General features: G+C 41.9%; 1 protein-coding gene across 7 annotated transcripts in view; it reads right to left on the minus strand.

Annotated features, from left to right (window-relative positions):
• FARS2 (phenylalanyl-tRNA synthetase 2, mitochondrial) overlaps window positions 1-23,847 on the minus strand; it is a 1,511,864-nt gene that overhangs the window by 974,049 nt on the left and 513,968 nt on the right. For all 7 annotated transcript variants that reach the window (XM_069217436.1, XM_069217450.1, XM_069217415.1 and 4 more), the window contains one exon: window positions 20,460-20,619. In XM_069217436.1, coding sequence (XP_069073537.1) covers window positions 20,460-20,619 — 160 coding nt within the window. The remainder of the gene's footprint in view (window positions 1-20,459; window positions 20,620-23,847) is intronic.

Below are 23,847 nucleotides of genomic sequence, written 5' to 3' on the forward strand. Positions count from 1 at the left end.
AAGGAGGGGAGTCCAAGGTGACCCTCAGAAGCTGGGAGAGTCACAAGAAGAGGAGGCAGCCCCCACAGGCGACCCACGGGCCGCAGGCACGTGAGTCACAGTAAGGCCCTCTCAGCACACCTGGAGAGAAGTCCCATGTCGTTGGAGTAGCAGGCAGGAGACTGTGCTTTGCAGGGAAGAGTGCTGGAGGCTGGGGCTACACGGAGCCTGAATATCCCTTGGAGGGGGAACAAACACGCCTTGGCAGCTGCAAGAGTCACAGTGCATAGGGGTACTGTCCTGCAAGGAGAGGAAAGGGCTTACCACCTCCCAAGTTGGACAACTGGTAGAGAGGACCAAGGGAACCACTCCAAACCACCACCTGTGATGCAGGATCCATGCAGTTCCGGAGGAGGGAGGATTCACGGAGCTAGTCATCGTTACAGCTGGTGCCTTCGGATGCAGGCGAGTGACTCCTTCACTCCCAGGGAAATTCCTTCTTACTTCTTGTGCAGGCTGAAGACTCGTCACCCTGAGAGGATGCACAGCCAGGTAAATGTTGCAGTTGCTGGAAAGAGCCGGAGAAACAATGTTGCAGAGTGGAGTAGTCGCTGGAGTTGCAGATTTTCTGTTCCTGGAGGGTCCAGTTGCAGTTCCAGTGGCCAGAAGATGAGGTAAACGATGCAGAGGAGTCCTACTGGAATCTTGCAAATCAAATCTGAGGACCCACCCAAGAGGGAGACCCTAAATAGCCCAGGAAGGGCGATTGGTCACCTAGAAGGGTGACCACCTGTCAGGAGGGGGCTGTCTCGTCACCTGCCTGACCTGGCCACTCAGATGCTCCCAGGAGCCTCTGCCTACTTTGAATTCAAGATGGCAGAATCAAGGGGCCAACTGGAGGAGCTCTGGGCACCACCCCTGGGGTGGTGATGGACAGGGGAGCGGTCACTCCCCTTTTCATTGTTAAGTTTGGCACCAGAGCAGGGATCAGCTGTCCCTGGACTGATGCAAACCGGTTTATGCTAGGAGAGCACCAAATGTGACCTTCAAAGCATACCGGTGGCTTGAGGAGGATACCCCTCCCAAGCCATGTAACACCTATTTCCAAAGGGAGAGGGGTGCTGCATCCCTCTCCCAACTGAAATCCTTTGTTCTGCCTTCCTCTGCCTGAGCTGGTCAAGCAGCAGGAGGGCAGAAACCTGTCTGAAGGGTGGCAGCAGCGTGGGCTGCCCGGAAAACCCCAGAAGACGGGTAGAAGCAATGCTGGGGGTCCTCTACGGAGCCCCCAGAGTGCATGGAAACATAGAGCCAATACTAACAACAGTATTGGGGTATGATTCCAACATGTTTGTTAGCATACATGCCCAGATTCAGAGTTACCATTATGTAGGTGGACACAGTGTCTTGGACACGGGTAAAATGGGTTCCCTGCACTTATGAAGTCAAGGGAAATGGAGATGGAGTTCATAGGGGCACCTCTGCTCAGGCAGGGGTGCCTCACACACAGGTACCTGCGGTACCTCTGGGCTAGGAGGGTCTGCCATAGGGGTGACTTACAGTGACCTGGGGCAGTGACCTGTAGTGAAAGGGTGCATGCACCTTTTCACACAGGCTGCAATGGCAGGCCTGCAGACACATTTTGCATGGGCTCTTATGGATGGCACAATACATGCTGCAGTCCATGGGGAACTCCTGGTGCCCACATGCTCTGGGTACCTAGACACCATATACTAGGGACTGATAGGGGGGCATCAGTATGGCAATTGTGGGGTGAGCTACGTCATAAGCAATAACATTTAGAGGAATAGGGCACAGTCACTGGGGTCCTGGTTAGCAGGATTCCAGTGGACACAGTCAAAACACACTGACAGCAGGCAAAAAGTGGGGGTAACCATGCTAAAAAGAGAGTACTTTCCTACAGTGACCACATAGGTCACATAACTATAATTTATATGGTTTAAGTGAACAAATTAGAACATTGCACGTAAAGTGCAGATGTTTCTTAGAGGGTGGGACACAAAATGCAGCACAAGTGTTTCAGTAAAAATCTAGAGGACAAAACCTCAGAAGTAAGTAACTGCTTCCTGAGGGCTGTGAAGTAGTGATGGGCTTAACAGGGGAGATGGCACACGTAGCATTTACTGCCATGGGGAAAGGTGAGAGAGAGAGTGCAGGCTTATTCAGTAGATTAAGAGACATGACATCAAGTATAAAAACTGAAATGGGACTGCGGCTCAAGTCTACTGTACCTCACAGTACCACTGTGCAAGATATGCCATGGTGAAGGGCAACGGGAGAACAATGTGAACCAATAATCAAAAAAAGGACAAGTATACAAATAAACCAAAGAAGGGTGGGCAATACAAATATAAAAGGTGTCATGAGAGAACAACTGAACTGATTGGTAAGTCCTCCATCACAGTCATACTAAAAGCAATGTTGCACAACATGGAATGTTTTGAAAATGTTTCGGATGTGCAAGAAATGCTGGAAGACCTCATCTGAATTAAAAAAGGACTTGGGGGGCCGGACCAGAATACAATGATGAGAAGCTACGCACGTCGAGTACAAGGACCATGAAAGTGCAACAGGGAGACGGCGGCTTCAGTGTTGAAGGATTTCTGGAAGAATGGCTGAAGAAGGAAATGGGAGCAGAAAATCCGCCACAGATCAATATTGCTTAAACAGCACAAAATACTGGAGAGAAAGCTAATTTCACACTAATGTGAATTATATGGACACTGCATTAAAGGAGCCACAAAAAGTAATGCCTGCCAGTTATTACTGTAAGATTCCCATCTTCCAAGCCTAAAGACAGGAAGTACAGAACGCCCATTTAAATATTTCTTTATTATCTTTTTCAATGGAGTTACAGAGCATTCAAATACCCCCTGCAGGATCATCCAAAATAAAGCAATCAACAATAGTAACATGTCCTTGCATCTATTTCCTATAAAGAATATGCATCGCAAATACTGGCTAACCCGATCAAGAAACCCCTGTCTTGAAAGCTCCCAATGAGTATGTTATACCATTATGGCTTTCGAGGAAGCGCATTCTATTGGAGGTCTCCAGTGCATCTAAAGGAAGCATTCAGCCAGTGTTGTCAAGCTTTCACACCACAATGACAATCCCTGGCATCAAAATGGGAACATTCCTTTGTGTAGGAGGGTGAGCGTGGCGGTGTGGTGTCTGCCATATGCTGGTCATTAACCTATAACTTAAGGCCAGCCTACGTGCGTCACAGTATCGAAAGGGTGGCTGAGCAAATACGTCTCCAGTGGCCCCCAGATATCCCTTGGTCTGCAACCTGGTGGCAACAGGTCGGCATACACAGTGAGCTGATCCTTTCAATATATCAAATCCTGCCGCCACTCCTTAAATGTCATCGCACGGCCTCTGCCCCATTTCACACATATCTACGAAACCCCGCCTCAGTACCTCCAGTATGCCCCAAGAGTGCCACCAATGGGGTAAGGGTAATTGGTTGAGAGATCATGTGTGATAGTGCAGTCTCAACCTTCCCCCAGTAACTTAAAATTTGGGGGCATGTTCAGGCCAAGTGGAGGAAATCCGCCCCCGCGCAGTGTATCTGTCATCTGGACGAAGATGAAATTTATGCAGGCTTACCGGTGTGTAATACATGCGGTGAAGAAATGTATAATGAATGATGCGTAGGCTACTACTAGAGGCAATGCACTCCATCTGCTGACAGCAATAAAGTCACTGTGCATCAGTGGGAGAGGTGTACCTGATTCCACGCCCCAGCCCTCTTGGGTTTTACCTCCCCTATATGCCTGCTCCTGTTGTGCCGCATGATAGAGGATAGACACCAAGTGACCAGGCCCCTCCAAATTAAGCAATGTATGTAGTGTATTGAGTGTGGGGAGTTTCGAGGGAATTTAGGGGTGGCAGTCTTTACATCCTACCACAATCTGATGTATAGAAAGACATCTAGCAGTGTCTGTGTCTTAGTGGCAAGCAGTGTGTCACACTCGCCAAAATGGCCGTCTCTATATATTTTCCCTAGGTAAGAACTACGGTCCCTGTCAGCATATTATGACACGCAGTTTTGCATGTACCTGGGATGGCAGCTTGGTAATGATGTGGAAGAAAGGGCGAGTACATTAGTGGCTTTCCAGCCCTTTTGGTCAGATGAAGTCCAGAAAGTCCAGAGGTCATTTAAGGAAGGGAGGCTGTGCCTGAGACACTAACACATTAAATATAAGCTGATATACTCATCCAAACTGAGCACCACTGTTAACAAAAATTCCTCCTACTTTAAAGCAGGGCAGAAAGAGCAAGGCTTCATGGAGGATTATGAATGAATGGAGGGCATACTGGAGGAATTACACATACAAAAACAGAAGAAAATGGCACAGAAACTATGGAAGGAAGATTCAAAATATTATGTAAGATAGGTGCCAGAAACCTACAGGGGGAGCATGAATAGTGAGCAAGCGCAGCCGAAAATGATTGCCAAATAAGGCGTAAATGAGCACAAGAACCGCTGACAGACGGAAAGATTGTGTAAAAATTATGCAGGTGTGGAAGGCCGAGCTTCAGGAATGCATCAGTAGATTTGGAGAAGGGTGATGTAAAAAACACGAAAACAACGGACTGATACAAGAAATAAATTGATATGGGGAGGTGCCAAAGTGGACACCTTAAGGGGGCTATATTGCAAGTCCACCCTAGTGTGTTGTAAAGTGCAGAAGCAGATTAAACCAGGATATGGCGATAGATGACGGCTGGAGGAACATTTTATAGGCTAGAGAAATATGTGTAACCACGCAAGAAAGTATAATGGCTATCCTTGAGTTTTAGGATGTAAAGTCATAAAACCCAAAAGCCATTGATAAATTAAAAATAATAGATGCTTGCTCCTCCCACACAAGTAATTTAAAAATGTCATTAGTTTTCTAAAAAAACTTTAAATAAAAATGTGGACCCAAATGCCCCAGGCAATTATGATATGGAATGTATGGTATATTTAAAATTAGATATGAAAAATAGGTAAGGATACAAAAGTAAAAGGAGGCAATCTAGGAGGGGTAGAGAGGGTATGGAAGAGGACCTGAATCTATTAAAAAATAAATAAGCAAACGGAGAAGCATTTGTAATGGAGAAACTAAACTAATGTAAAAAAACAGGTTTGCACAAACACTCAAATGCACGGCTACAGAGACACGGAAAGACAATTATTTTACATACAAGGGAGACAGAGTGATTGGAGACAGATCCGGGACATTCCATCAGTTATTATAGAGAAATGATATAGCAGAAAGACAGATGACCATCAAGCATGAGTGCAGCAGGCTGCCACAAAGTGATGGGCGGTATCCACCAAAGCACCACTGCTATGTAATTTCCTGCAAAGGGTAACAGAAGTATATAAGGAAGGTAACTGATATACAATATAATATAAACAGGGAAGGTAAAGAGTCCATTGAGCAGAAAAGTAGGATCAGATCGGACTGGTAAGTGTAAGGGTTCCATTTTCTTTCACCATGTATGAAAATGTTAAAACCTCTATATAAGATGGCAAAGGTACTTGAGAAGCAATGAGGAAAAGGTATACCTACTAACAATCTGTCATTTTGTGGCGAGTAATTAAGGCTGGATGCTGAAGATATTTACAGGGCCCCCGACTGTTCATGGATCTCATTTAAAGCCATTCAAATTTTGAATTACACGAAGTGCCCAAACATGATAACCTACAATATGGCCCAAAATGTAAAATCACACCAAGGAGTAAATTCCAGAACTCCAAGATTCCTCTTAAGTATAATATAACTCATAAAACCAGAGCTCTTCCCTCTTCCATGATATTCCATCCAAATCCTGCCTACCACTCAGCTCAATTTAAAGCAGCAATTTTTTAGAAAAGAGGTTCTAAAAGTCACTGTTTATACATAGCTGCTGTAGCATTGAATCTTCAAATACATATAGGCCGTCATTATGATTGTCGCTGCGGCCAGCACTGCCAGTTTTCCTCCACAGGAGGGTCTGGCGGTGCTTGTGGTCCTAGTCCGCCAGGGCAGCGCTGCAAGCAGTGCCACCCTGGGGATTACAAACCCCGTCTCCGCCAGCGATTACATGGCGGTGATCCCACATGTAAAGGATGGCGGAGACGGGGTGCAGGGTGCCCCAGGAGGGCCCCTGAACTGCCCATGCACTTGGCATGGGCAGTGCAGGGGCCCCAGTGGCAAAGTCCATTGTCTGCTTTCAGACAGTGAACTTTGCAACAGGTGCCTGTGCACCCTACACACTTCAGCATTGCTACCAGCTGTATTATGAGCCGGTGACAATGCTGTAGAGCGTTTCCCGCTGGGCCAGTGTGCGAAAACTCTGTTTCTGCCTTCTAACTCAGCAGGAAACTTGTAACAGGCCAGACAGGAGGCAGCTGCACCTGCAGCAACCCCCCGTCGGAACTTCTAAGTCATAATGACCCCCTTAATCACTAAACGCTACGGCAGATAGTCCTGATACATTTTCATCCTGCTCATACAATGTACTTTGAAACCGCACTAAAGGGCAATATCAGAAAATTCAGTCTTCTACAGGAGCCATCAAGATTAAAGCAAGATACGGACTCAGAGAAAACAAATTAACACTGCATTTGATATATCATTTTGAAAAAAAATAATGTGGCTAATCACTGTAAGATAAAGGTTTTTTTCAGGATTTATTTTGTGAGCCACATTATCAAAGGCTTGAAATTAAACTTATACAGAGCTCCACTATCAATTAAATCTATTATACCTAGGAATTTTTAAAGGGGGGTAAGGTATTGTCTCCTCAAATCTGATGCAAGACTTTCTGTCCTATCATGTTAACTATACTCTGCATGGCTGATTTTTAATGTAGGACTATTTTGTCAGCATGCAATTTAATTTTGCAATGAAGCATTTCGAAACATCCCTGTGCCTGCAGACATCTATAGTTGATGCACTTACCAGTTGCTCAATAAACATTATAAATAATAAGAGCAAGAAGGGATACCTTTGCCTCATCATGCATTCAATTTTGAGCTTACAAGAAGGTTGCCTATCTATAAAAAGGTCGGCTAGTGAGCCTTGATAATGACTTGGGAAAGTGGGAGATAATTCCTGCGGCAGCTAACATACTACAGAAACAATGCCAAGTTCACCATGTCGAAAAGCAATTCAATGACCTATCCATAATAATTTATAATAGTTGCTCTGCCACTGGACTGCTGATTTAAATGCAGCTAGCCTTCCAGTAGTGTCTTTCTCGCAGCAAATCAGTTGTTCATCTGTGTTTCTTTCTACTCACTAAGGCAGAATTCTGAAGGGGCAAATATGGCCTGTGACAAAAACTAGTCCTGGGTTCAGCTACATTTGATACAGGACACAACTTAAACCTTTAGGAACACACGTTTTTCACAACAGAAAGTATCAGCAACATATCTTTATACTTTGAGGGAGTATCACTCCGTGTGCAGGCAAGAGTAGTGCCCACTTTGTAATTGTAATTGTAATTGTAATCGTATTTATATAGCGCTTACTACCACTGACGAGGCGTCGAAGCGCTTTTGGATGAGTAGCACGCTACTCCGGTACCCAACAAGAATTAGTGATGGATTAGTATAATTTAATAAGGAGTACAGTTTTAGTATTATTATGAGTTAATTTGAGTTGCGGATATGAGAGTTTGTTAGTTAGATTGACTGGAGTAATGGAGGGGTGGAGGAGGAAAGAAATCCAGAAGTGTTAATTGGGAGTTTATCCTTCATTTACTCAATCCAAAGGCTTGAGATGAATAAAAGGGGAGCGGAGGGGAAAGAGGATGTGGAAGGGATAGGGAGAGCATAGTAGCAGGGTGAGATGAATGCAGGAAAATTTAGTAGGGTTGTGTGGGAGGTCACAGAGGTAGAGTGAGGTTTGGTGAGTTAGATGTGGAGGTGGAGGGAAGAGCTTAGGCAGAGATATTTAGGAGATGAAAGTGGTCGAAGGGATTTGGGATGAGTCCGAGTGAGAATGGAGGATAGTTTGATAGAGACATGACATAAGAGTGATGAGTAGATAAGTGTGATAAAAAGAGAGCAGAAATTCATAGATATCTAGTATAACAACCCAAAAAAAAAGGTAATACAGTATATTTCTCCAAATAATGTTGCTGAGTCAGCATTTTGTGTTTAGAGGTTCCCACCTGCATCCAATTTTACACAAAACACCCCTCCTCGAAACTGGAGCATAAATGTACCACACCACCAGTGGTATCTCTCTAGCCAACCTCTCAGTTAGACCCAGATATGGGTAATTTCAGATCATGACCATACATATTAATCTAGCTTTAAAGTTTTATATTAAGTACCTCAGAAACGTTTTCATTTTATGAAAATATGTTGCAATATTTCTCACTCACAAATTAGAATATTGTAAAGCCACAGAGCAGCATCTTTAACTTTGACAACAAAATCATTTGGATTCAAGCCCCGGCTTTGACAAATCCAGCAATACACTTGTGCATCTATTTCTCTACTTTCATGTCTCCACTCACACATTCAATAAAATGTAAAACCTAAAGCAGGCACTTGTTTTGTTGGCTGATCTACTGTCAAAACTTGGTCCTTTTGCTTGCAGTTTTGAACAAAGTCAATAACTATTTTTGTCGACAAGAACTCTTTTATAATTTGAAAAGATATTTATCTCTTGTTTCACCAAGCCAATGTTACAATTAATTACTGAAAAAATACAGTCTCTTTCTCAGCGCAGAAAATACACCTACAAGCCTAAAATTAAAACACCAACTCCAATTCTCTAATTCTTCATATTTTGCTGTTGTTTCAGAAGAATAGTATCAACTTTGTGATCAATTCCTTTGTGGAACATACTTATATTTCCTATGTTGACTTCATAGTTTGGACCTGTTTAAATCATGATAGTTGTAAGCTAGTACACTGTATATCCACTGCCACAAGGCCTCCACTTTGAGGAAAGGGAGCCAAATTCAAGATTAAGATTCAAGATTACTATTTGCAGGCAAAGTCATACATTTGGCCTTTCTTCAAGAGATGGAGCTTGTAATCTATTAAACTATTATGAAATCATCATAGTACTACATCAGTACTTTTCCTGCACGTTTTACATTACCAATTCGCTGTATTGCAACTGAGCTATATAAATATTACGAATGAAACTGTACTAATGCCCCTGCTCTGCTTTACTGAGTCCTTTCCAAATAGGTAAAGTGATTCAAGTGTCCAGCAGTAAAGCACCACCCAGTCTCATCTCATATCTGAGATGTCCTTGAATCCTGGTACTTGACCAACTTTTAGCATTCTACCTATATCTCCCAAATAAGTCCTATGAGGGGTCACAGTAATTCTCAGTTGTCCTGGTATGTCATATCGGGGTTGAACAAGGAGGGGTCAAAGTGTCAGTGATAACATTATAAATTGCTGCAACTCGAGTCATTCTTAGTGTCCTTGCATCTCAAATCAAACCCTGAATTGGGATTTAAATGATTTTGGTATACTCTTTGCAGGCAGGTGCACTGACACTCCACATACCTGCATCATGGAAAAGAAGTAATTCTCTGTACTTCAAAATACAGAGCATCTATGTTGTTCTAACATTGGATGTTATACCATCAGTACTTCAACCAGGTTGCGGGGAACAGAGTAATTCTCAAGACCCAAGTAACTGACAGCACTCATGTATCACATAACTAGATCCTACCTGGAATCAGAGTAATTACCTATGCTCCTTTCTGGCATAACAGGAGGTATTGTATCAGCAGTATTACGATTGTGGTCACTGGGACTTCTGAAATTCCCTGCCATTGCTGTATCTAACAGCTATGTTTTGACTATGAGAGCTAAATTACTTTAAACTATTTAATTCCTCATTAAGTGTATCAGCATGGATGATGTCACTGGGTTTTGGAAAACGTTTAGGGGCTGGGTAGCTGAGTTGCTCTCTGTTTTACTGTAAAGATACTAATCAGTGGTAGACACAAGAAGAGGGTTGCTTGTTTCCACAAATCTCACCTATGTGAGACATCCTTCTTGGTCCTGCCTATGCCAAAATGTGGAATTCCTTGACCAGTTTACCATTCAAAAAATTCTAAACATCTGAGTGACCCCTCGGCTAGTTCATTAATCACACAATGTTGCACTAACCACCAAAGAATGCCCACGAAAGCTCTTGACAGTGGTGAATGCCCTCTGTGCTACTCACACACAACATGGGACCGGCAACGAAAAGAAAACACAGTTGTTTTACAAACTTGACCATGGCACAATACTGGGAATGGCAATCAAAACCAAGCTATATTCCAACTACCCAATATGAAAAGCTGGCACCTGTGTTTCTTCAGTGGGCAACAAGCTTTATGAATAGCGCCTCGAATGAAGGACTCTTAAGCCTCAATACACAGACCCTGTGTATGTTAAGGCAGACACTTCGAGAAGGCCTGGAAGCCTAAGAACATGAGCTTCATGAAAGTCCACTGATAAACTTAAAACGTGAGTACAATTTATATGTGAAATATTGGGTATGCACACTTTGTATAAAAATAGGTTTGGAAAAACCTCTACATGCAGTTTGCATATATATGTTTCTTTAATTGTATGGAAATTATACTAACCCAATATTGCCACTTTTGCAGAGTACTAAAATGAAAATTGAATGAATGACACTGTTCAAATTACATCAACAGAAAGGGTGGGTGTGGGCATCACAATGTGTGTAAGGGTTTGCGTTCTGTTCTCAATAAGGGCGTATGTCACAATATCGTTGACGAAAATATCGGCTGACAAAAATATTATGTAGTAAATACAACTTTCAAAAATATTGTTGCATTATTAAATCAATGGGGCGATATTGTTGTTTAAGAAATTAGGACACGATATTTGTATCAGACGATAATTGGGCCACGATTTTCTTGTACCAGATTTTGAATAGAAAGCTAAACAGCAAATAGTGCACCTTTCACCAAATATGCTGGAAAAAAATGTAAGCCACCAAGTCACATTTTAGAATTGTTGTTTGCAGCTAAAGGCTCCATTGGTGTGTTTTCAGTCATTCATTTATATGTCCAACCTACCAGCTGTGGTATATGTAATGTCTTCCTGACCTGCTCTTGAGCTAAGAATGAGGTAACCCAGAGAGGATCACGCAGTCATCTAAGGTGCAAAAAGCACCTACAGGCATTAATAATTTATGAATGATCATCTTTTGCATTGTGTATTCCCAGAGTTTTGCCTTGGCTGTTTTTGCTGGTTGTAGAACTGTGGCACTTTCCCCCTGGTATTCAGAGGTAAAGTGCCTGTGCTCCTTCTTCCAACATGAGGAGATTGGTACACTCCTATGTAGTGTATTTAGGTTGCAGATAAGTCCCTAGTATATGGCAAAAAATATATCCAGGGCCTGTAAGTAAAATGTCAGCAGTGGGTGGCAGCACCTATTTTGCCATCACTATAGTGACAGTGTAAAAATTGTAGCCTAACTATGGCAGTGTAAACACTGTAATTGGACCTTTAAAAAAAAAACCTTTTGACATGTCAAAATCTCCATTTTAAATACTAATAAGTCATCCATATGAGGCCTTGCAGTCCACATGGCAGGATGCATGCCTGGTATTCAAAAGCAGGACATGTAGTAGTTTGATGTTAACATGTCCTTACAGTGACTACCATGTAAAAGGTATTTTGTGAGGTAGCAGGCCTAGATGTTCCATGTAGAAATCCAGAGTTCAGATTAAAATCTTAATACTCTATCTCAGGAATGGGACTAGCTAGGAAAAATGTAAACAACATTTTAATATTTATTAAAAATTCAACTCCAATGGTGAAGTCTGATTTTCAATAAATATTACAGAAATTAACTTTTAGAAAGTTACCTTTTCCCTGACTGAAGTTCCTAGAAGCTACATTTGCATTCATTCTCCCACTTATGCCTACCAGTAATTAACATTTGAAAAGGTGGGACAAAGGTGGCAAATGCTTCCCACAAGTAACAAAAGGCTCACATGAATGAACAGAGCTGCCTCCTCTGAACCTGACAGAACACGCAGGCTGGGATTGTGAGCATTCTTTTGACATTACAGTGTCAAATACTGTTGAATGTCACATCCTGCTTGACAGGTCTGCTTGGCTTTTACATTTAACATTGGGTTGCACTTGAAAGAGGGGAAATAAGAGGCCAAAACAATTCTTGCGTATTCACTGTCTGGTTGATGAAGGATCTTCTTTGACCCAACAGACTTCTGTTTCTGGATTTTACACGTGAAACGGGGTTCACTTGAAAGGAAGTGAAAGAGGATGCCAAACATCCACTGTCTGGTTGCTGTAAAACCCTCCTTTATTCTACCAGACTTCTGTCTCCTAGTTTACCGGCGGTACCGGGGATGGTCAAACTGGATTTTGGTGTTAGACTTGGAATGATACTAGCATTACCGTAGTACATTCCCTACATACTCCACCATCACTCGGAGCCCAGGTTTAGTGTGGCTGAAGAATTTTGCTGTCTAGAAAAATGCCCAAAATGAATCTGATTGCCTCTGGAAATGTTTACCCCCAATGGTTATGATTTGCCCAAGAGTTACTACCACTCACTAGCTCCTGCCAGGCATAAATGTAGCATCTCCAGGCACCCAGTTCAGAACACTCCTGGTTCTGAGGAAAATCATAAGAGGAGTGAACTTGCTGTTTACAACCTGAGAAGGGTCTAAAGGACTGAGCTTGCACTCTCACTTGCCAAAGAAGGGGACTCCAAGGGGCTTAAGGCTGATATGCTGGTAAAGACACAGGGATACAACAAGCTACAAGAGGCTGTTTCCTGCAACTGTCCAGCTGATCAGTGGCAACTATACTAGACTGGACCATACTGTTGGCCTTTGTCTACCACACTGTGATTCTCTAGGTTGGTACCTGAGGTCCTGGGGAATGTAAGAAGTGTACTCTTTTGGTGGGTGGGACTTAAAGGACTAAAGTCAGGAAGTAAAATTATTAACCAGGACGAACCTAATTGATGTTTTCGATCTGAGGTACATCATGGTCAGTGTGAAATTGCACCTACATCCTGGTCTATAGAACCTTTCAACATCTGTGGCACTTGATGCTTCTTGGCACAACTCCTACTTAACACTTTAGAGTGTTAATCTCCAGTTGCTTATATTAGATGTTTCCCACTTTGGTGTCATTTTGTTCCTTAAATTATATTCTATTGTTCCAATTTGGGTAGTTATTCTTATTGTGTTGCATTTCAACTTTATTATTGTTTTGGTATTGTACAAATACTTTACAAATTGCCGTAAGTTAAGCCCCTCTACTGTGCCATAGTTACCGGGGGTAAAGCTCAGATTAATGTAGTGAGTTTAAGGGTTCTGACAGAGGTTGTGATTATTGCTTGAGGCGGGTAGGCACCTGCCCTAATTAATAATTCAGTTTCTTATGATAACACTTCAAGATGTCGTAATAGCCATATAGAAAGTGTAGAAGAGTGCAGGGAATATCCCCATTTTCAAGATTTAATAAGGTTTAGGAAGTATTCACCTAGGAAAATGTTTTCCATGGGAAAAAATAAAAAATATATTTGTTATGTTTTAAAGTATCTCAACTTTAAGCATGACGGTTTTCTGTGATGCAGGGTATGTGGACCCATAGGGAAAACAGGAGCACCTTAGGGAAGTTATCAATAGAGTCCCCAGTCATAAAGTTCTGCAATGGATACACCAATGCATTCAAAGAAGTGAAATCATTTTGTGAATCAAACTGATACTACTCTTTTAGAACACCAGACATGCTTTAGAACGATGAGAACTATTTGAGGGACTGATGCTTCACTGGCAAATACCTGGAAGTAAACTCCATTGACCAAAAATTAAGGCAACTAGGGGGTGCTAATTTATCCTGGTCTCAATAAAGCCTGCAACACCAAGGATAAGGAATCGGGACTAAAAGGTTTAGAGAGTAGGCATGAATTTCAGAGACAACCATGCCGTCCTCCAGAATCATAGCTAACACATACAAATTGGATCCATTGAGTGTTCCTGGCAGTTGGACCCACGTGGTACACTATTGGGGTCATTATGAGTTTGGGGGACGGAAAGGGTCGTCCACCAAATTCCCACGGTCAGGTTACCACCAGTGCAGTCCCCTTCCCGCAGGCCTCATTATTAGTTTCCTGCTGGGTCAGTAGGCGGAAACAGAGTTTCCGCTCGCTGACCCAGTGGGAAACGGCCTACAACATTGATGCCGGCCCATATTAGAGCCTGCAGCAATGCTGTAGTGCATAGGGTGAACCAGCACCTGTCGCGATTTTCTCAATTTCTGCAAAGCAGGCAGTGAAAAACACGACGGGGCTGGCCAGGGGGTCCCCTGCACTGCCCATGCCAAGAGCATGGGCAGTGCAGGGGGCCCACTGGGGGACACTGCACTCAGTCTCTGTCAGCCTTTACATGGCAGGGCTACCGCCATGTAATCACCGGTGGAGAGGGGACTTGTAATCCCCAGCACCACCAGCACCACCAGCCCCTCCAGTGCAGGAGAACTGGCGGTGCTGAAGATCCGACTGTGGTGCAACCGCCACACTCGTAATGTGGCTGTCAGACCGCCACATTGGAGGCGGTCCAACCCCCACTGCGGCCCTGGCAATCTTAAGACCTCCAGGGTCGCAATGAGGCCCTATATGTTTGTCCGGTACAACACTGTCATTTAAGATTGATATGTGCCCACTGCTAAAGGGCGCAGAATAGCTCCATCTTCAATACCAGAAGTATCCTGAGGATACAGAGACCCACATCAACCTAGAAAATGGTTAAGGGGACAAGATCAACATCACAAATTGTCTGGGCTATTCCAATCAGTGTATGAAGGAGAATTTTCCTTTCTTAAATGAACCAAATCAAAGACCCTTGTATAGGGTGGCATCAAGTCGAAGATAATCGCTTCTGAGTTGCAGCACCATGGGAACTGCACCACTAATAAATCAGACAGTAAAATCTTTGCTGCAATTTCTGACTTTCACAAGTGGTTAAAGGAGTAGCCAGAAAAATAAAATACCACCCTTTTAACCATAGCCCAAATCACACTGAGCGAGTGAGGAAAGAGAGTCTGAAATCACCTGGGGCGTTGCTCCCCCTGAAGGAATTCTGAAATGTCCTTCCTTATTTCTCTCAATCGTTTTAGCATTAGACCTTTCTTTCTTTTTTTTACCTATCCTTTCTTCTGCCTTTTTCCGTCTTTGTTTTCTTTTTAAAATCGTTTATGTACTTTTTATCCATGCCCCCTTCTTTCTGTAGCCATTCATCATCCACTCTGCTTTCTTTTTTTACCTTTCCACCCTTCCTTCTCTCTTGGTTGCAATTTTTCTTCCTTCTTTCATCCATCAATCTCAGCATCCATTCATACATCCTCATTTCTCAGGGGTGTTGCAACATGAAATATTAATGAATTGGTATAGGTACAAGACATACAAACGATCTAGCCATTGCAGCTTAATTTTCAGATTAAAATCAGTCTTTGACAGCATGGAGCAGGGTTGTATGCTAGGATCTTGTTAAATTTAGCGGACGGAAAGTTGCATCATTTTTTAGAACTGGGGACAGTCTCTCAAATATTCTGGGATCATCAAGGAGAAGCATTTTTATAGCCTAGGTTAAAGTGAAAAGCAGGATATTAACCACCATTTCCTCTTCTGACCTTCCTTATCTGAGGCTGGGGAAAAAATTGTTTAATAAACAAACATATACGTAAATCTAATGCTCAGATGCTTTTTGATATAAGTATATTTAATAGGCCTGTGCAATCCATTTTAGGGATTTCTTAAGACCTTTTTTCAATCTCTTGTGAGGTTGCAGAGATTCTGGTGGTCATTCCGACCTAGGCGGGCGGCGGTTGACGCCCGCCCGTCGGAAGCCGCCTGAATACCGCCCGCGGTCAATAGACCGCGAGGGGTATTCTGACTTTCCCGCTGGGCCGGCGGGCGATCTGATTCAGATCGCCCGCCGGCCCAGCGGGAAAGCGCCTTCCACAAGGAAGCCGGCTCGGAATCGAGCCGGCGGAGTGGAAGGCGTGCGACGGGTGCAGCAGCACCCGTCGCGCTTTTCAGTGTCTGCATCGCAGACACTGAAAAGCCTAGTTGGGCCCTGTTAGGGGGCCCCTGCCGTGCCCATGCCAAGGGCATGGGCACGGCAGGGGCCCCCAGGGGCCCCGCGACCCCCCCTACCGCCATCCTGTTCATGGCGGCTTTCCCGCCATGAACAGGATGGCGGTAGGGGGGGTCAGAATCCCCTCGGCGGCGCAGCGAGCTGCGCCGCCTTGGAGGATTCTAAGGGGCAGTGGAAAACCGGCGGGAGACCGCCGGTTTTCCCGTTCTGACCGCGGCCAAAGCGCCGCGGTCAGAATGACCAAGGGAGCACCGCCGGCCTGTCGGCGGTGCTCCCGACCCCGTTGGCCCTGGCGGTAGAGAACCGCCAGGGTCAGAATGAGGGCCTCTGTGTCTTAATACTTTGTGGAACAATTTGATAATTGTGATATGTGGAGTGATTGTTGATGTGTTATGACTATGGCCTGATTTAGAGTTTGGCGGACGCATTGGTGTGTCACAAAAGTGAAGGATGTCACATGTACCATATTACAAGTGCCATTGGATATCATATTTTTTCAAAATCTTTATTTGACCAATTATGGCCATAAAACATAAAACAAACGCCATTAGAATATGCAATAGAACCATGAACAAGAATAAAATAATCTCAATAAAACAGAATAAAATCATACATAACATGGCGCATTAGGTTAAGCAGCAACACTAATAATGCGGAAAATGGCTTTGGTTGATTTTCCAGCACACAGCAACAAACATATAAAGTGTGCAGTAAAAGAAAAAGGGATGCGCAGAGAAAAGTTTAAATAAATCTCTGATACACCTAATTCCATAACAAAATAGGACCCTAAAAAAAGAGCAGCATACATATACATCATAGTGCACTTAAATCACAAATTTCAGCCAGTAGATTGTAGACAAAAAAAAACAGCAAAAATGATTACTTCTCCATAGATTTTCTTGCTCTAACTGCGGCCTTAAGAAAAGAGCTCACCCTCAAGCAAATAATAGTGTTATTTGGCAGTTGCAAATGGTACAGGGCTTCTCTGCACCTGTGATGTGCTAGTGTATTTAAAAGAGATTTGAGGAAATGCCTGCATTGGTAATTATAATAGTCGCAAAAAAACACGTAGAAGTGACTGCTCGGCAAAACCATCGCAGGGGTAAGGTGAGACTGGACCCCCCAGAAAATCTGTTTGTCTACTCAAACAAAAAAGCCTTCAGATCATTACTGCTCTAAAATGAAAAAGGAGGGACCTCTCCCAATGTGAAAGGCAGAGAGCCGGCTCAACAGTGGTAAAAAAACCTATAAAAAGTTCTACCTGTACTTTTCGTTAACTCATTTTGCAACTTTCTTCTTCATTAAACTGTAAAAACAGCTGCTTAACTCGCAATTTATCTTCCTTCCTAATGTTCTAGGGAGACATAAATAAAACAGCCAACCCCAATGTTTGCAATGTTTTAGAAATATAGCTCAGCCACTCAATGGCACTTCCCTTACCAGGTTGAGACAGTCTTTCATAATGTCTCTACAAAGGCTTGCTTGGGCATTAACCCAGATACTAATCCACAACAGCAGTGCGCCAAAGGCACCCTGTCCTCAATATAACGCTGGTGTAGATCCGCATGAATAATGTAACTGGAGGCATATGCGATTTTCCTTGAGTTGAAGAGGGAAGCTATTGTGGTACCCCAAAACCTCTGCCCTGACGCTATCTGCTGCGACGCAATAGGCATTAAACACATTTAAAAGTGGTAGGATGATCCCTTTCCCCATAGATCTGGGGAGATTGAAAAGAGTTCCCACGGACCTACTGAGCTTGAGGCTTGAGCTAGTTGGCTGGGGCTGCCAGGAACCTGAAGAATTAAATATAACTCCCAAATAGGTAAAATCACTTACACTACACAGAGACTGGCCCTTGCTGAAAAACCTACAGATGTTTGTTTTGCCAGGCCCACATGCCCTAATGTGCGACTTCCCATAAGTGGTGACTAATTCAAGATTGTTCATAAAGCAGATGAAGCAGTCCACAAGCATCCGCAAAACATTCAGGGTGCTAGCCAGTAGGACGCATCGTCCGCGCAGAGCAGTGCAGGCACCAGAGTTTCTGAAATTCAGGGAGTATCTACCTGAATAGTTGTCAAGTGGGAACAAAGACCATTTATATAAATAGTCAAAAGCAAGGGGGCCAAAGTGCAACCTTGGCACATTCCACGCCCAAGGTAAAATTCTGGGGACATTTCTCTGCTTGTGCTCAGACGCACTTTCGGTGCTAAACCAGTATGCAGTATATGAAGAAAATTCACCAGGGGTAACTCCACGCCCAGGTCCAACAACATCACCCATAACTTGGACCTGTTTATGGAGTCAAACACTGTAGAGAGGTCCATAAAGGCCAGGTATATAGGGCAGTGCCTAACAAATATATATCTGTTTACTATTGAGCTCAAATACCCAGACCGGGATGAAACCCAAATTGAAATGTTAGAGAATGTTGTACTCTTATAACCTCCCTGCCGCATGGGCCAAATCACTCTGTCTAAGATTTTAACTGAAATACCAATAAGGGAGATAGACCTATAGCACTCAGAGGACATACAATCTCCCTTTTTAAAAAAGGGCACAACAGAGGATAAACTTGTAATGCAGCAGATTGGCTATCTATCGGGTTTGTGACAGAGTGACTTGTCCACCAAACTTTATATCAGGCCCTATGTTAAAGTCATATCACAACTAATAAAGAATTGACAGAATAAAACTTTTCATCTCACATTATAAACTAGTGATAATTGTATAAATAAAGAGAGGCTTTCACTTGTTGGTTGTGAGGTAGGTGTAACCATCACAACAAGTAGCATACACACTTTAAACTGAAGCGGGTTATAAACTCACTGATGGTTCCTGTGAGGTATGGTAATGGTTAGAACAACAGCACAACCACTGGTTACAAATCTTCTCTCGTTTTCATAGCAACGTAGGAATGTATGAGCAACAGGGCAAGTATATTATACACCGGTCGACAATGCAACACAAGAACCCGTTCAGTGTGATATTTCTTGGCTATTCTGATGTGTGATATTCATACAGTAATATTCCTCATTAAATGACCTATGCTCTTAATAGTTGGGTGCTCAATTATTTACAGCCTAAGCAATCCTATTGGCCCCTGAAATGTTACAATTACGAAAACAGCAAAGCATCATGACAATCGGATCAGATACAGTTATGCAAACTCTTTGGGAAAACAGGAACATGACACCCACCCTGTGAGGGCCTAACAACACCACAAATCCATAAAGAAATTAGGTGATCTTCACAGACAGGGTTAATTGCGGGTGCCTACTCTGCTGATGAGTCAGGAATCAAATCTTACAGGAATTATTTGTTTTCAATTTACGTATTAGTACAGAAAGTTGACATTTCTCTCCTATGCACCTTCACCAGACTTTAAACCTTAACCTAAACCCAATACTATAACTCTAACATTAACCCCTAACCAATCGCTCAACAAACATCTCACACCATCCATGACTCAGTAATAACCCTAACACACAAAAATGTCTACCCTAAGCCTAAACCTCAATCATGCCTTAGCCCAAGTTGGCTGTAGTCCACCCCTTACCATAAAACTCAAACCTAACATTTACCTAAACCCTTATCATACCACTAACCAGCACCCTTACCCCATTCCCTTTTTCTAAACCTAATCCATAACCTCATCCTTAACTCCAACCCTATTTCTTTTAATAATAAACAATTCATTTTGGGCCTGATTTAGAGTTTGGCTGAGGGGGTTACTCAGTCACAAATGTGATGGATAGCCAGTCCAACATATTACAATTGCGTTATATAGCCTATGGAACTTGTAATACCACAAACGGGATATCTGACACGTTTGTGATCGAGTAATCTTTCCACAAAACTCTAAATTAGACCCTTTATCTTTAAGTTAGCTTCAGAAGTATATATATATATGTGTTACCTGTATAAGGAAATAAAATTACGAACTGAATACGAGCGCATTGGATTTATTGGTTTCAACTATTGGGAGATATTCTACGGGATCGGTGCAGCCGTCAGATGGCTATCAGTCCATCTGTTGAAGAATCATATATATAGATATATATGTATGTATATATATATATATATATATATATATATATATATATATATACACACACACACACACACACACGTTTGATTTTTGATGTTTAAAAGGCTCATTTATAAAGTAAATAAATAGGAAGTAAACTACATTTATGATTTAACTTTTACATTTCACGACTTAACTGCGAAGGATGCAATCTATACAATAAAGAGGCTACTTGGGTAAACTCCTATAATGCTACCCATGGTCTATTAGGAGTGGAGGCTACTGTTAGAAACAAGCTATTACCTACCTTCACCAAATAAATGGGTCATGAGCTTAGTTAGTGCATGCTTAAGGCTGAATTCCACCAGCTTCACCGCTTCCATAGAGTGAGTCTCTTGCTTCTGGTTTGTACGGCTGCTTTGCTCAAATATCTGGTAATGTTCCCCATGTTTTACGTCCTTGAAGAGCTGAAAAAATGACAACATAACACTAAGCATTTGAGCAAAAAGTGAAAGAGCTTTGAAAATATTGTACTCACCACCATTTAACAATAAAAATGCCTTGCTTGCGAATTCCATGATAATTTTGATAACAAGAGTGGGATTGCCTTAACACAAGGTGGCATGAAAATACTGAAATCAGATTGTGTTCTAATGACAACACACCCAGAAAACTGTTGCATACGAGAATGTTTGGAGAATATAGTGCTAAAAATGTTTTTTCTATCGTTGTCACTAAAGTATTCACCAACTGCACGTAGAAGGTTTTAAAAAAATATCTCACAAACACCGTTACAGTGAGCTAATTTCTCTAATTTCGTTGCCTCAAAAGTATCCACTACACAATAATGTACATTATATATTATTATATTATTTTTTTACATCTCTTTCAAATGTTGTATTAGGGTTCCATATGTTTGGCTTCCACTTTTTTTCTTATGAGCATCTCTTGGGCTGTCTTTCCAGCTGTGGGGATTCTCTTTGTATCCACAGTTACAAGATCCTACGCTAAGAAGATTGCAGTTAGACAAACTCCACATTGAAAAGTACCCAACACGCTTACCTCTAGAAAGTACTTTATGCAGATAAGTGCCTCAGCTAGATATCTTGCAACGCCTGGGCACCGACTGACTATATATGCACCAGGGTACAATATGGTGTACATCAATATTTTTGTGCAGTAATCTGCGCTTGATAATAACAAATACATTCTTCAATAATTGATAGCCCTTATTCTATTGGTATCTCATGGCCAAGTTCCCTGTATGTAAAAATATCTGGCTCAGAAATGTACTGTGTTGCATTTAGAATTTATGCTGTAGAATAACAAAATGCTGAGACACATATATATTACTCCCAAAAGGTACAAATTGTACAGCGAATCCAATGCTAAATCATACATTATATCATCACAAATACTTTAAGTTGCAATATCCTATCATTTTTTGCTCGTTGACAATATTTCATTGGTTATTTAAATACTTAAATTAAATATTGTATTAGGAAGTTCAATTATGCTTTTAATGTTCTGAATTAGATTTGCCATGTATTTAATACAATTGCTATTTAATTAACTAAACTAACAACAATTTAAGTACATTAATGATCTAATGAATAAAATAATGAATTAACAATACTATGTGGTAAGAATATTATGGATTTAAATCTAAGCAATCGGGCAGCCCCTTAAAGGTCCTTTTTATTTTTTAAACAGGTCAGGCCCCTATTCTTTCAGACCTTTTCCTCAAAACACACCTATATTGTACCAAGAGGAATTTAATCTTATTTTTGAGTTTCTTGTAAAAAGCAGATCATTAAGATGTAAAGTTTTGCTAGTGAAGTTTTAAAATAGAGTAGCGAAAAACAGGAACATTTTTGTTACTCAACATTTTCAGTTTTCTACACGTTTCTTGTTTCTGGTAAATTTTGCGAGTTACTGCAAACCGCCTGTGTGTACCTGTCTGCATACTAGTGACTACTCCAGGTCTCCTGGAGGTCCTTACATTGTTCTATTACTTTCACGAGTTGCACTTTACTCTGGATGTTTTCATTTTCTTGAAGTATGATTTCCTTACCGTTGGATCGTAGGACAACTTTATTTCCCTTCGAACCCAAACGTCTTTCAAGGAACTGCCATACAGGTAAGGTTTTTCAAACTAATGCGTTTCTTATTTGACCACAAATATTATGTCCCATAACACCGTGCATTAATAAGTCTACCAACATGCTGCTCTATGAGACATAGGCGGAGATCATTTTAAAATGAAATTCTAGGAAGGCAAATGCCATAAATGTAACAAAATCCGTGCCAGTAAAAAGTGCACCAAAACAACTAGACAAAAGAAAAATATTCAGAACAGATTACTAGAAAATAATGCCCCATGGTATCAAGCAACACACCATAGCCATTCAGACAACACGCTAAATAATGATAGCAATAGAATACTGTACCACGTCAGCAATGCCTCCAAAATACTGTGCACGGGTATTAAGACCCACATCACTCTGACATGGTATAAATATCCACATCACAGTGAACACTGAGAATAATAACCTGTACATTGCTGATTGGCAATAACCCCTATAGACAACACTGCATTGTAAACAGTGTCCCACAACACGGTTACCAAGGTAATGCTTCTGGATTAATGTGACATGAAAATAATGGCATCGAAAAATACATCATGGAGGCAAAACTTCTGACATCTCAGATCATCAAAAGATGGGCTTGTAGGGGTTCTTCCCCATTTCACAAAGGTCTCGATGGGCAGAGGAGTCGACCATTCTACTATCAACACCTCTGAAACTATTTGCTCTTGCAAGACTACAATATCATTTGTCCGTTGGAAAATAAATTAAGGTTTGACTGTTTTCACTGGATCAACAGATGTTCTAAAATGTCTATAACACTAGAATGCCATCAACAGGGCAAAGACAGGCTCAAGCAACTTCTTAGCACAACTATACATATGCTTAGAAAATAAAAACATTATCTATTACTCACGGAGCTTCTAAACTCAATACTCCAGCATCTGACTGCGACAGTGTCCAGTTGTGGGCGAACTGTTCCTTTGATGAGTTCAGACTTGGAATTCGTATCTTCAAGAGGTGAACTGAGCAACACAATGGCACATCCTCCTTCCTGGTTCCCCACTAATGCTACCTCTACTTTATAAGTGGCGCAAGCACCTCAACTTCCTAATTGACATTTCGGGAGACACTCAATAGACCCTGCACATTTTATCACCATTCAGGTGGGAAGGCAGGCTTGTACTCCTGGGCTGGTGAAAGCAGCTGTAATAATGTATGCTTTACAAGCAACATCATCGACTTAAAATCATCCATAGCATTGCAGAAAAGGATGATATGATATGCATGTTTTTTTACATTCATCTGTACAAGGTGAATTGCAACATTTGTGCACCATCCACCTTCGTTTTCAAGACTGTTGCTTGTATTAAAATTTAACCAAAGCAACATTTCTCGATTATCTGGGTTATTAAAAAACATTTTTACAAAATGTTAAAATAAAGAACATGGCAGACGGTTTGCTTAAACATAAGTAAAAAGAATGGCAGTCGACCCAATACAGCAATTACAAATGATCCTAAAACAATTAATTTGTTTACATTATTTTATTACTAAATATTTCAACATTTCCCCTACAAAATTGCTTAGATCACTATGCTGCTGTTT

Source organism: Pleurodeles waltl, chromosome 2_1 (assembly GCF_031143425.1).
Source record: "Pleurodeles waltl isolate 20211129_DDA chromosome 2_1, aPleWal1.hap1.20221129, whole genome shotgun sequence".
Taxonomy (NCBI): Eukaryota; Metazoa; Chordata; class Amphibia; order Caudata; family Salamandridae; genus Pleurodeles; species Pleurodeles waltl.